We start from the raw sequence: 15,299 nt of genomic DNA on the forward strand, positions 1-15,299 counted from the left end.
AAAACTTTAAATGTCTTTGTAAACATTTCCAGACTGATGCACTTCAACATTTTTTCCTCATCCCCTTAGGAATTTGCTTTGATCATGGCATAGTGTGTTTGTAGAAATGGAGTAATTAATTCACCCTGGTCAGATTTTGACTCAGCAGGGTTGGCTGACTTTATTTAATTGAATGAATCTGGATATTAATTAAATGTGGTTGAATCTTTCTTGCATTAATAATAAGAAGCTATGATGGACATGCCTGAAAGATGCACTAGTGAGTATTGGCCACAAACACAGTGGGGAAGATGGTTACAGAAGTAGAAAGTTTTTAAAGGTTCATGGTTGGAGATGTACAGAATCGGCATAGTTTGGAAAAAAAGGAAAGGGAACTGGAGGAATTAGCAAAATCAGTTATATAATGTGTGTCTTTTCTGAGGTTTGATTTGTTCTATATATTATGTGATAATATATAATAATCAAAAATGTTTTTTTTGTTGCAAGTAGTGAACACTCAATGAGTAGCATTAATTGTTTCCTTCACTAGAATCTCAAACTTTTTTAATCACATTACAATGCAGTGTGCACAAAGCAAGGTCTGTAAAGAAAAGAAAAAAAAAAAAAAAAAAAAAAAAAAAAAAAAAAAAAAAAAAAGTTCTTGGAGCTGTCATAGGTGAATGCTACATATTCATGCTACAAAATTAATACAAAAAAAGCCTTCCCAGAAAAAGGTAGGCTGGTACAGCAGCAAATTGGGTATTAACACCCATGGTTATAGAATGGGAACATAAAAAAACATAAGTTTTGGTGTGTTGTGTAAATTCACCTTTTAAAATGAAATTAGGCCAGTCTTGGCTAAGCTTTATTGAAATGGCAATTTCAGGTAGCTCAAAGAACTTCCATCACCCAAAGTCTTCATTAGACACAATCACACATTCATTTTTCATAGCACAAAAGAATGGAAAGTTGAATGGATAAACAAATGAACTAATTACCATATACCATCCCACTTTCTTCAACCATATATGTACCTCTTCCTGTTCGTCTTCATCCATCTGAGTCTTCGTCACACAGTTGTAAATGTCTGCTATCTGTTCTTCTTCTGGTGTTTACAGGCCAGAAGATAACAAGAGGAGATACCAGAAAAATGACAACCACAGTGATCTATAATTGCTATATACAGTGGGGTCATGTAGTTTTGGATTTTGTTTTCCTTTAATAATAAAAAAAACTTCACTTAAAAACTCCATGTGTTCACTTGTGTTATCTTTTACTAATATTTAAATTAGTTTGATGATCTGAAACATTAAAGTGTGACAAACATGCAAAAAAATAAGAAATTTAGGAAGGGGGCAAACACTTTTCCACACCACTGTATGCTTTGCCTATATGTTAAACACAGCTCAAGGAAAACTATCTCCTTATAAGTAAACATATCAGAGTCAATCCTAAAATAAATCACTACATCAGCAAAAACTCTGATTTTAAAAATAACAGGCATAATCCAATATTCCCATTTCTTTTCTCATACGGATAAGAATGTTAAGTCCATACATCTTTGTTGTATAGTTCTTTAGCCACTGCCACTCACATTTTAGTAGTAGCACCCACATTTTTGAATGTCATGCTTATTGATTTTCCCAGAATTCCAGGCAGACATTAAATTCACTACATGAGAAGTGCAATGTTTCCACCGAGACATTTTAAGGTGTTCAGCTGAGTGAGGCCCAGCCAACCCCATTAAGATGATCATTATTCCAAATGCTGATCAAACTTCTTTTAACGTAACAGAGAATGTAGCTGGTAGATGTAGGTGTTTTTTTTTTTTTTTTTTAAGCAAGTCTTTCTTTTCCCCAGTAGTTAAAAGCTCAACATTTTTAGACATTCCTATAACATTTGCACAGATGTAAAAATTCTAATAATTAGCACTGGACAAAAATAAGAAAATTCTGCAAAGAATTAGAACCACCTCTTGTCCTACTGTCTGAATTCCAGGGCAGAGAGGTAGCTGGGGAAGAAGGTTCAAATCCCACAAGCTGTTTCTAATAAAGGTTATAAACGCTCGACTGTTTGATTTTATATTGCTTTGGATCAAAACCTCTGCGAAAATTAGAGCTGACCATCCCTCCGCCCCAACCCCCAAAAATATATGTTGATATGTTTTGGTATTAAACTTGATCATTTCCAATTACAAGTGACAAGTTTGATTTTAAAAGCCTCCCATTTTCCTACAAATGTTCACCATATGGGTTACAAAGTAATGCACTTGGTGTACTGTGTGTCCGGTTAAATGTTATGTGAGATTCAGTTACAAAACGGGTGTATAGGACTGATACAATTTCTTGAGTAACTCAAGTAATTTGAATACTAAATTTCATTAAATTATTTGCCTCGATGCTTCGTTTAGTCCATTCAACTACACGGAGCACTGCGTTTCCCCACGGACCATTATTATTGACGCACCACCCAATAAACTCAGGACAGGTAAACACGGTGAAAGACCCTTTTCCCCACATAAAAAAAAAAGTTTGACTAATTCCGACTTTTCTCTTGCAATTGTGAGATTTTTCCTCACCATTCCGACTTTTGTTCTCGCAACTCTGACTTTTTTCTCCCAATTCTGACTTTATTTCTCGCAATTCTGACTTTTTTGCCCGCAGTACAGAAAGCTTTACACATAATAAAATTGGCTACAATCAATAGAATCGCATGGTATCAAACTAACAGCTTCAAACTTCAGGCCCACAACATGGTTACCGGTGGATACACCAGAAATGTTGGATATTTATGAGACATAAAGTTGCAATTGCAAGAAATAACGTCGGAATTGTTAGAATTGCGCTGAAAATTTTTAGAACTGCGGGAAAAAGGTGTAATTGCGAGAAATTGTTTTTGTGTAATATGGCAATTAAATGCATTAAATAGGTTTAGTTTTCACAGACTGCAAATTTTAGCAATAAAAATTTAATTTTTTCTAAAAAAGGAAACAAATTACTTGTTCATTTTAAGAAACCCATCGATGGACTAACCGGTAGAATACTCGGTTACTAAAATAGTCGATAGCTGCAGCCCTAAAATGTGCTATTGGTATTTTTTGTTGTATTTGAACATCTACAAAAAGGTGGCACTCAACATTTTTCAAATTGCACATTGTGTTTAACATTTTACTACTTATTAGATAGTTATAGTGTGTCCTTCATAACCCCCCATTTCTCCCAGTTTAAGTAGAATATGGTAAACGAGACACAGATACTCAGATAGATCTCTACACTTACACATTAATAATAAAGAGTAAAAACTATGGTATAGTGTTGCATTCTATACTACCATCAAAATCTAACTTTGACTTTTACCTTATAAAATAAAACTTTATTGTTAGCATGAAAAGAGCAGATTGAAGCTCACACTTTATGTGTTCGGATCGGAAACTTTGGCTTCACCTCAACTCAAGAAAGGACAAAAAAGCAGATAAGACATCACTGAGGTCACTGCACAGATGCTTCCAAAGCTTCCAGGATAATTTCCACAGCAAAGAGGCAGAGCTTAATACAGAGCTTAAACAGTGAGGCCTGCTTTCACCTTAAGCAACATAATTCAAACTCAGCGGATTCTTCACTTTCATCTCTGTCAAGCTTTCATCTTTATCACATCACCTTACCAGGAGGAACTAAGGTATGCTATGACTTCCTATGTTCCATTGAACAGGAGAGTAAAAAGAACTGACAGTACTTAAAAATTTTTAAAAAGAAAATCAAGCAACAACTATTTAGGGCGATTCCATCATGATTATTAGAACAGCAGATAAATAAAATGCAAAATAATTTTGCACATTTTCTGGGTTAATATGATGATTATTTTTTTCCAAAAAATAAAAATGAGGATCTCTTGTCAGGATAATTTCCTAGCCTAGATTATCGACTTAACCTAATAATTCCAAACAAAATGAAATACAAAAAGAGATACACATTATAGTGCAAATAATTGATCTATTAGACATTCCAATAAACATAATCTTGACAGGTTCACATTTACAGTAAGTGATCAGATGGCAGGTCATTGAAGGGGTTTATTTGTTGTTTATTTTGGACTTATTATGCTTTTACTGATTCAAAATATAATATCTAGCTATTAATACATATTAGGAATATAAGAGATAAGATATGGCCAAGCCTTCGAATTCCACAAAATATACTTTTGTGCTTCTTTGTATAAAGAGGTAAAATGCATGACAGCACCTTTTGTCAAATTTCACTTTGTTTTTGTTTTTTAAATAAAAAAAGTTGCAGTGTGGTTACTATAGGAGTAACCACACTGCAACTCTGATCAAATGGATGAATCTGTAATATATAATACTAATATGTTCTAAGAGTTTAATAGCTAAACTGAAATTTCCAAGTATAAATGAATGCATTACTTGAGTCATCGGGTTCAGCTAGAAGAACTACAGAATAAAAACAGCTGTGACAATGGCTCCCAGGCTTGGAGCAGAAATAGTAGATAAATTCTATTCAGTAACAGCAGTGAATAGGATTATAGTAATCTCTCGTTGATCTATTGTTTGTATTCCTCTTCGAAACAGATAAGGAAAAACAAATCCAATAATGGGTTTTCCAAGTACGTGGTCAATATTTTCACTGATTTTCCTCAGTGTGTTGGGTCAAGATTATGAAACCAGCTATTCGGACTATGAGACAGAAGAAGAAGTGTTGCCAGAGGTTCCTTCATTTGTTGTGCCTCAAGAAACAGACGCTTACGTATTTCTCCCAAATGAATGTGCCAAGGAGTGTCACTGTCCCCACTCTTATCCATATGCGATGTACTGTGACCATCGCAAACTTAAAGCAGTCCCGGATGTTCCCAGCCATATCCGCCACTTATACGTTCAGTTCAACGACATCGAAACCATTACGGCAAAACCTTTCAGCAATGCTACGTCTTTACGAAATATCAACCTCAGCCATAATAAGCTGAAAAAAGTTGGGAAAGATGTCTTCGGTAAACTTCAACACCTCACACAGCTTCAACTTGAGCACAACGATCTAGAGGAAGTTCCACCCTCGTTACCCCAAACTCTTCAGATACTACACCTGGGCTGCAATAAAATCTCAAAGATACCATCCAACACTCTACAAGGCCTATTGAATATTTCAGTGCTCGACCTCGGTAGCAACAGACTTACTGATGGAGGTCTTAAAGGAAAAGTCCTGTCCGGCTTAAAGAGTCTTGTGCAAGTCAACATGTACAACAACAAACTCAAGAACATGCCTTCAGATCTCCCAGCATCGCTGCTGCAGCTATCGCTGGAGAACAACTCCATCACATCTATACCTGAGGGATACTTTGGAAAGACCCCAAAAATCATGTCTATTCGGGTGTCCAACAACAAAATGCATACAATTCCTTACAAAACCTTTAACCTCTCACGACTCATCGAACTCAACTTGGGTTATAACCAACTCTCACAACCCTTTTTCGTTCCCAAGAACTTGGAGCATCTGTACCTAAACCACAACAACTACAAAGGTATGTAAGCAAAAGTAACTTTAGATAGATTTAATGCTGTTTAAATTACTGTTTGATTGTCTTTGTGCCTTGGAACATACAGCATAATAGCTTGCAAAATGGTAAAAAAAAAAAAAGAAAAACAGACAACTGAGGACCAGAATATTTGGAAAATCAACCTGTGACCATCTACATTCTAACAGGGAAGGATTATTGCAAAGTAATGTTTTGTGGGGAAAACGTATTCATATATATTTTTTTCTTGAACATCTTGTCCTAATATAACAAAAAAGATGAATATTTGAAAGAGACAATGACCCCAAACAGAAAGCCAAAATGGCTCAAGAAGACTTTGCATGGCCTAGCCAATCTCCTAATAGGAATCACATTGACAATTTATGGAGGATTTTTGAAAATGAGAGTCCATCAGAGGGATTAGGGAATTAGGGAGGCTTTGGCAAAAAGGGTGGCCACATTGCTGCAAAAAGCGAATACCTCTTATCATAAACTTCTCAAAGCTGTAACTGCCAACATGCTCTTTTTTTTCATACTCATACACTTTATTATGCTTATAAATATATATATACACACACAGCATCTCATATACTATACACTATATACAACTATAAATTTTTAGAGTAGTCAATGTCCAGGTTGTATAAAGGTACAGATTTACTGTTTTCTAAAAATAACTAACATATACACATTATTGTCAAAATAACTGGAAACAAATGTGAGTACACCGTAAGTGATCATGTCAAAACTGTGTCCAAAGTGTTAATATTCTGTGTGAGGACCATTGTTATCTAGCACTACCTAAATCCTCCTAGGCGTGGAATTAACCATCGCTGCACAGGTAGTTGCTTGGATCCTCTTGCACTCCTCCATAATGATATCACACTGCTGTATGTTACACACATGATGATTCTCCAGCTTCCACTTGAGGATGCCCAGCCGGTGCTCAAAAAGGTTCAGGTCTGGAGACATACTTGTCCACTCACTCACTTTCACCTTCCTCAGCAAGGCAGATGTCATCTTGGTGTACATGCTTGTGTTTGGGTCGTTTTCATGTTGGAAAACTACTGTTCTGCCCAGTTTTTGAAGGGAGGGCATCACGTTCTGCTTCAGAAAGTCACAGTCCATGTCGGAATCCATGTTTCCCTTAATGAACCACAGCTCCACAGCACTCATGCAGCCCCAGACCACGATGCTACCACCACCAGGGCGTCACCACACATGCTGGATGTCATCTGAACCAAACAAGAGTCTCATTAGACCACAGGACATGGTTCTAGTAATACATGCTCTTGAACAGGTTCTTCAGCAAACTGTTGCCGGCTTGCTTGTGAGCCAGCTTCAGAAGAGGCTTCCTTCTGGGACGACAACCTGCAAACCAACTTGTTGCAGTGTGCAGCGTACGGTCTGAGCTCTGACAAGTGAACCTTCCACTTCTGCAACCTCTAAAGCAATGCTGCAGCACTCATGCATCTGTTTTTTGAAGCCACCTTCTGCACCTGACGCACTCAACCTCTGTGATCGACCCTTGCAAGACCTGTTTCGAGTGGAAACCATCTTGGGAAACCTTATATCATAGGCCATCTTTGTGGAGAGCAACAATTCTAATTCTCAAATTCTCAGAGTTCTTTACCATGAGGTTCCATGTTGAACATCCAGCAGTCAGTATGAGAGAATTGTACTCAAAGCACCCAATTTTAACTGCTCAAATACAAGATACACAAATCTGTATGGTCCAGTCAAGCAGACAAAAACAGGAACATGATGAATAGGACTTGTTGCTTTGCATGGTTAAAAGATGTACAGCTGTTATCACTTAAGGTGTACTCACTTTTGTTGCCAGCTATTTTGACAATAATGGCTGTATGTTATTTTCAGAGGACAGTAAATCTGTACTGCTACACAAGCTGCACATCGACTACTCTAAAATATATCGAAGTTTAATTTCTATAGTATTGTCCCTTGAGAAGATTATACTAAAGGGGCTGAAATATGAGGGGTGTATTCACTTTGGTGAGATACTGTATATAAAACAAGAAAGATCTGACTATTTCTCCTAACTGTACGTTTAATGTAATGTCAATAGTACACATGACTAATGCATCCTCTGTTATAATTGCAGAACTTAACATTACTCTAATGTGCCCACTGCTGGATCCCGACAGCCCCAATATGCTAACCTACATTCGACTTGATCACAATAAGCTGAAAGGACCTGTGGACTACTACGCCTATGTTTGTTTCCCAAGGATAAGGATGATATATTATGGTGAACAAGAAACAGAGAGCTAGTATGAATCACTAAAAAACACAAAAACCAATGACAGGGTGCAAAATTTCAGTCACTAAAAAATTTCTAACAATCAGAGTCGATCAGATATCGTAAAGATGAAAAGATACAATGCTATGAATCTTGAAGAAATACAGTAGATGGTGAAGTAGATGCAATAATATTCACTTCAGGGGATTAGTTGAATACTAGCTTGGGTACACATTTTTTTATAGAAGGGATTTCTGCTTTTGTACTATTTTATAACAACATGAACAATAAAACTGTGTAATTATATGTAGCAAATTATGCAGTGACCAAGAATAGTGTTCTCCACCAGCTTCATTAGGAGATTAACCCAAGCTTCTATCTATAGCTTCTATAGCAAATGTTTTAGGCACTTGTGGAAAAAAATGCTGCAATGTAAGAATGCTTTCAAAAATAGAAGTGTTGTTAGTTTTTTTTCACCAGTTAACAAAATAGAAGGTAAACGAATAGAAGGGAAATCCAAATCAAACCAATATTTGGTGTGAGCATCCTTTGCTTCTAGGTACACTTGCACACAGCTTTTGGAGAAACTCGGCAGGTAGGTTGTTCCAAACATCATGGAGAACTAACCACAGATCTTCTGTGGAAGTAGGCTGCCTCAAATCCTTCCGTCTCTTCATGTAATGCCCAACAGACTAGGTGATGCTGGGATCAGGGCTCTGTAGGGGCCAAACCATTACTTCCAGGGCTTCTTGTTCCTCTCTATGGTTATCCTGCTGCAGAAGAAATTTGGGGCCAATCAGACACCTCCCTGATGCTGGTGCATGATGGATAAGTAGCTGCCTGTATTTCTCAGCAGTGAGGACACTATCAATACTGACCAAAACTTTATTTGCACAAATGCAGCCACAAACATTACAAAAATTACTGTACTGCTCTCTGAAACTGAAAACTTAAACGTGTTTTTTGCTACAGTCAAATATTTAAGATTTTGACTCATCAGTCTAGAGGACCTGCAGCCATTTTTACACCCAAGTTCATATGTTTTCATGCTTATTTCAGACGCTTAGTCTTGTTTCCATGTCAGAGGTACATCATTTCTTGGCTGTAATACTTCAATGAAGACCATACATACATACATTCATACATTTCCAGACAGTAAATAGGTGTGCCTGTGTCTGACAGATGGCATTTGTTTGCTGATGGCACAGCTGGACATCTTCATATGTCGAAGAGAAATAAACATTATGGGTCTTTCATCCGCTGCATTAAATTTCCTTGGAAAACCACTACATCTACGGTCCACAACATTTCCTGCATCCTTGTGCTTTTTTAAAATAGCTTGAATAAACCTTTCTGATCCAGTATAACTACCTTGTGTCTTGCTGCTTTTGCAATTGTCTTTAACCTGTTCCTCACCCAGTTTAATCCTCCTACACAGCTGTTTCTGTTTCAGTTAATGACTGTGTTTAGAACTGGTTAATCATACACCTGACATTGATCCTACAAAATCACTGTCTTTGTGCAAGTGTGCAAACGTAAGAATTGAATGCCAAAGTGTGGTCACACGCTGTTTGTTAATTTAGATTGTTAATTGATGAAATGTATAATATACAAATTAACAATTCTACTTTTGTTCTCACTTTACAGCATTTTTTCCACAACTGCACAGTACAGATATTTTTCATTAGGACACATAAAACATGGCACTGTAGGCATGTAGTGCATGCTATGAATCTGAAAGGTTGAAATGTAATTTGAAGGTCTGTGGAAGTTATGAGGGATATTCACTAACATTTCAAGACCCAGGGAGGATTCTTTGACAAAATGCTTGATAAGTCACAAGCGTCGACTCCAATATGCAATGCTCATGCTAGCAATTTATTTTTTTTGCATGTTCATAAATTTAGTTAATAGTTTGCTGAATTTAGCAAACACATACTGTATAAACAGCTCTTTTAAAACCTTTGCATGTAAAAAAATTCGGTTTATAATAAATGTCATGTCTCTATTCTGGCTGCATTACTTTGCTGAAAAATGTAAACTAATAATTAGGAATGATGAATCTATTTTGTAAAATATCCCTTTAATGCTTTTTTTCCAGGCTGCAGCAAAACATTGTGTGATATAAACTGAACTAGCATAGTTTTTTTGAAACTCTACATCTGTTTGAAGGCTGACAGACCATAAAAACACAGTCTCCTCCAAAAGTACTGGAACAGCAAAGCCAATTCTTTAGCATTTCTTTCTTCTATACACTCAGGACATCTGGGTTTGAGATCAAAATGATGAATAAGAGATGATAAATGAGAAGTTTCCTGCTTTCGGTTCCTGTTATTTGCATCTACATGTTTTAACTTAGATGGTAAGCGAAAGTATAAGAACAGATTTTTAAAGTTTAAAAGTAATTGAAGTAAATAACACTTAATATTCGGCTGCAAATCCCCTGTAAATACTTGGTAACGATTACTAATAATATGATCAACCATAAATATTCATGTGGAATATGGACCAGAATGCAAATGCTTAGCAACCACTGCACCATTACATGACTGTCACGTGGTCCTTTTCACCCCTGTACAGTGCATCCGGAAAGTACTCACAGCGCTTCACTTTTTCTACATTTTGTTGTTACAGCTTTATTCCAAAATAGATTAAATTCATTATATTTCTTGGGAAGATCCTCAGATCTGGGGGAAAAAAAACATTTCTGCAGCATTATATGTTGATATATGAGCGCAGTGGCCTCCATCATCCTTAAATGGAATTCATTTAGAACCACCAGGACTCTTCACAGAGTACGGCCAAACTGAGCGATCGTGGGAGAAGGGTCTTAGTCAGGGAGGTGACTAAAAACTCAATGGCATTACTCTGTGGAGAGAGAAGAACCTTCCAGAAGAACAACCATTTTTGCAGCACTACAGCAATCAAGCCTGTATGGTAGAGTGGCCAGACAGAAGCCACTCCTCAGTAAAAGGCACATGACAGCTCGACTGGAGTTTGCCAAAAGGCACCTGAAGGACTCTCAGAAAATAAGACACAAAGATTGAACTCTTTGGCCTGAATGACAAGTGTCATGTCTGGAGGAAACCAGGCACCACTCATCACCTGGCCAATATCATCCCTACAGTGAAGCATGGTGGTGGCAGCATCATGCTGTGGGGATGTGTTTTAGCAGCAGAAACTTTCTTGATGCAAACCTGCTCCAGATCGCTCTGGACCTCAGACTGGGGCGACAGTTTTATCCTCCAACAGGACACTGACCCTAAGCACATAGCCGAGATAAAAATGTCCTGTGAATGTCCTTGAGTGGACCAGAGCCCAGACTTGAACCTGAATGAAAATCTCTAAAAATGGAAGAAACTGTGCAAAAATAGGTGTGCCAAGCATGTAGCATCAAACTCAAAAAGACATGAGGCTGTAAATGGTGCCAAAGGTGCTTCAACAAAGTATTGAGCAAAGGCTGTGAATACTTAAGTACATATGATGTACATACGTAAAAAGATTTCAAACACACTTTGTTCACATTGTCATTATGGGATATTGTTTGTAGAATTTCGAGGAAAATAATGAATTTAATTCATTTTGAAATAAGGCTGTAAAATAAAATGTGGAAAAATTAAAGCCATATGAATATTTTCCTGATGCACTGTAAATTCACACCGTTCTTTGTTTTACATTTGTATGGTTGTTGTTTCTCAGTTGTCGAATGCTTGTTCAGGTTATATTTTTGTGATAATTTTCTTTGTTACTTGGGGTTTTGTTTTTGTTTGTATTAGCTCTTTTATGTTTGTACTAAAAAAAATTTATGGAATTTTTTAACCTGCGTCTGCTCCCTGCACTTACATGACACTTATGTGATTGTGCAGTGGCTGATGGGAACTGTAATCCAGAGCCATAGTCCTGACATCATGTAAACTGTGTAAATCAATAAAGATCATTTAAGCACCTGCCTGCTGTACATACATGATTCATCATAGTGTATTATATATATTATGACTGCAACAGTGATACATGATATGATGCTTAAAGCCACAATATGAGACACATCCCTATACACCGGCTTCATGAGACGATACAGAAGCAGTTACAATAAAACATTTTAATAATTCATCTTGTTAACGCAACAACTGTTTGAACTGAACCACTAAGCCAATGCATTGAATTGTTAAAAAAAGGGTTTATGTTCTTAATTTTGAAAGTTTATTTTCCCACAGTGTTATAGTTTGTTATGTTATCAATTTCATGGGATGTTTTTAATAAGTAAAGATTGTTAAAAGATTGTAGATTAAATAACAAATGTGTGCACTCAGAACTACTACTTCTGTTTGACAGTCAACTGAAATGTACAACTGTGTCATATATACCAATTATACAGATTAGGAAATCAATTCTGCTTTGACGGAATGTATTTCCAAATCCCATCAAAATTTGTTTTTGGGAACACAACATGCTTCTGAATTGTTTATGTATGATTTACATCAAGCACAGCACATTGAGAATTCAGATTAGTTGCCATTTAAAACAAGCCTTTTGCGCCATAACGCTTCCTTTGAATTAATACAAAGTTTTTAGATTTATTACGCAGGCATGCTTTAAAACAGTTAGCGTCCCACTCATAAACTGCTCTGAATGCCACTACCTCTGGTCCAACCCTCAAGTGTAATCCTTCTCGCTAGTATCTAAGTAGTGGCGCAGTGGGTATGAGATTTGTCTCCCTCATAATGAGGTGTTTAAAATAGAGCTGTCAATCGATTAAAATATTTAATCGCATGATTGTCAACTCGTGATTAATCGCACATTTTTATCTGTTTAAAATGCACATTTTGGAAAGTTTTTTTAATAATATGGGCATGGACAAACATGGGTACTTTATGTAAATGTTTGTTTATTATTAGTGAAACATACTCAACATCAAGCATTAAGACTAAATACTCTTGTAAAGGTTTTAGAGTAATTATGGTTTTAAATAGCGTAGATCAGAACACTAAACCAAACTTTTGCTGGTTCCACACGGACGGTTTTAAATGCCGGATGTGTGCACCATGGAAGATTTTGTTGCTTGATTTTCAACTTGGCGCATCAGTAAGACAAATGTTTAGTGATTAAAAATTATATAAAAGTGTTTTGGTTTTTATTCCCATATTTGAGTAAAGAAAGGACGTCATGAATAAATGTGTGTTCCGTTGAAGGTTGTAATTTTGCCTCTTTTATACTTCTTTATTTATAATTTTAATAAAAATGGTCAAACAGAAATGCACACTGCATTAAATGTGTGCAAATAAAAAAAAAACTATGTTAATTTTACCAGCTCTAGTTTAAGTCAGTGCACCACCAGGCTGCCACTGCTGGGCCCTTAAACAATGCCCTAAACCGGATAAGGGCATGTGCCAAATGCTATAAATGTACATTTAAAAGCATTTTGTCTCACAATATTCAAGACAATAATATGTAGTCCCATGTCTAATAACACTACTACTAATTACACAGTAAATATGTGAAATAACTTATTCTTATCCTCTAAACCAGTGGTTTAAACGGTAACATTTAAAATAAAAATGACCGATATGGTATAAAACTTTATATTAAAACAAATTGTTCTGCTCATTCAGTTCCACTATTAATTTTACCACCACCAGCAAAGATTTACGATTTTTAGGTAAAACAATAAACGTGTTATATTTATCCAGAGCATTTCTGAATAATGCACTAATAATTTAAAGAGTAGCTAAATAAAAAGCTGTGGTAGTAGACTATATTCTTAATTTAGGCCTTTTATTTACAATAGACCAAAAAAACGTATCAAATGTTTCAATCGAGAAAAGCTTTAAAGGAAAAACTATGTTCATTTTGAATTTGATGCTGGGTATAAAAAGACCATCTTAGAGAGGCAAAGTTTTTCCAGAAGTAAAGATGGGCAAAGGTTGACCAATCTATGAAATCTACAAATTGGGGAACAATTTCAGAACAATCACTTTAATAATAAAGACTTTCAATATCTCATCTTCCATAGTGCGTAATGTCATAAAAGATTCCAAGAATCTGGACTCTTTGCTTACTCTATGCCTGTGATCTTCAGGTCTTTAAGTGGCACTGTGTTAAAAATAGGAATGATTCTATAATGGAAATCACTGCATGGTCTCAGAAACACCTTAGAGCTCTACCATGCAAAGAAGAAGCCATATGTGAACATGATCCAAAAACGCTGTCATTTTCTCTGGGCCAAAGCTCATTTAAATTAGACTGAAGGAAAGTAGAAAACTGTTGTGTGTCAGGCAAAATAAAATGTGAAGTTCTTTTTGGAAACCATGGATCTCACATTCTCCAGACAATTTAAAAGCTGCATCTGTGATGGTATGGGGGTACAATAGTGCATTTGGAATAAGCCTTGTGCACATCAGGTAAGGCACCATCAATGCTGATAGGTATATACAGGTTTTAGAGCATATGCTTCTATCCAGACAGCATCTTTTTAAGAGAAGGCCTTGATTTATTACACCAAGATGATGCTGCATACTGCATTACAACAGTATGGCTTTTCAGTAGAAGAGTCCAGCTGCTGAACTTTCAGACCAGACCGTTCACCAAATGAAAACATCTGGCACATCATGAAATCAAATAAGTGACAAAAAAAAAAAGATTAAGGACTGTTGAGGAATGGGACAGTGTACCTCTCCCAAAACTCCAGCAACTGGTCTCCTCAGTTCCTATATGCAAACAGACATATTAGGATTTCTTCTTGGTCCACAGAAGGTAAACTACAAAGCTCTTGCATTCTATTGCCCAGATTGGATCATACAACACAACAAACAGTGAGTGTACACTGGAATCTTGCAGGCTTGGGGGCAGTACTACAGTACAGGATTACAGACAGTATACCTTGTTGCCCTCAAAAAACTAAATGAAACTACACTAGCTATTATTTCTGAAGTGCAATTTTAAAAATACAAACATTGAAAAATACAAACTGGTTAATGTGACTTATAGAGCCAAGGAATGTAAATATTGGTATGATCCTCTAAGCAGACTTTAAGGGATATCGTATACTCTGGCAGTTAACGGTCTGGAAAATACAGTAAGTGGTTCGGTCTGTGCAATCTATAAATAAAAAAACCCTCAGATTTAATTGCCATATATTTATTTCTGAAGTTTTAAAGCCCTGACACTGCAAGTTTTTATTTGTGCAAATCAATGCTGTTGTGCAGCTGTCATGCAGCTCCTTAAGAGTAAATGTACTAGGTACCTGTTTGTTTTGTTTATTTAAGCTACAGTAACTACAATGACTGAGAAGACATTTTCCAGTACTTTGGCATTGTTCCCGGATAGTAAATTTTTACAAGTTCTTATAATTGCTAACACACCTGTACCAGACTTTGGTTTCAGTCCACTTGTTTCCATCCCTTGGATGTTTATTTCTAGGGGCCCTTCTCCTCTCGTCTCGAGGTACACGAAGGGGGATTACAGTCAGATGTTCTCTATTAACCTTGTTTTGTTTGAATGTGCTTTTATTAAAACACACTACTCCCGCAGATTTTGCTACACT

General features: G+C 36.4%; 2 protein-coding genes across 3 annotated transcripts in view; one reads left to right on the forward strand and one right to left on the reverse strand.

Moving 5' to 3' along the window:
* Positions 1-15,299, reverse strand: part of cenpp (centromere protein P) — an 89,580-nt gene that overhangs the window by 50,733 nt on the left and 23,548 nt on the right. The window lies entirely within an intron of this gene.
* omd (osteomodulin) lies at positions 3,501-11,706 on the forward strand. The gene is made up of 3 exons (XM_083534545.1): positions 3,501-3,654; positions 4,562-5,505; positions 7,622-11,706. The coding sequence occupies exons 2-3, from the start codon at positions 4,584-4,586 to the stop codon at positions 7,789-7,791; spliced, it is 1,092 nt and encodes a 363-aa protein (XP_083390671.1). The 5' UTR covers positions 3,501-3,654; positions 4,562-4,583; the 3' UTR covers positions 7,792-11,706.

This window comes from Silurus aristotelis (assembly GCF_946808225.1).
Source record: "Silurus aristotelis genome assembly, chromosome: 28".
In the NCBI taxonomy this organism is placed as follows: Eukaryota; Metazoa; Chordata; class Actinopteri; order Siluriformes; family Siluridae; genus Silurus; species Silurus aristotelis.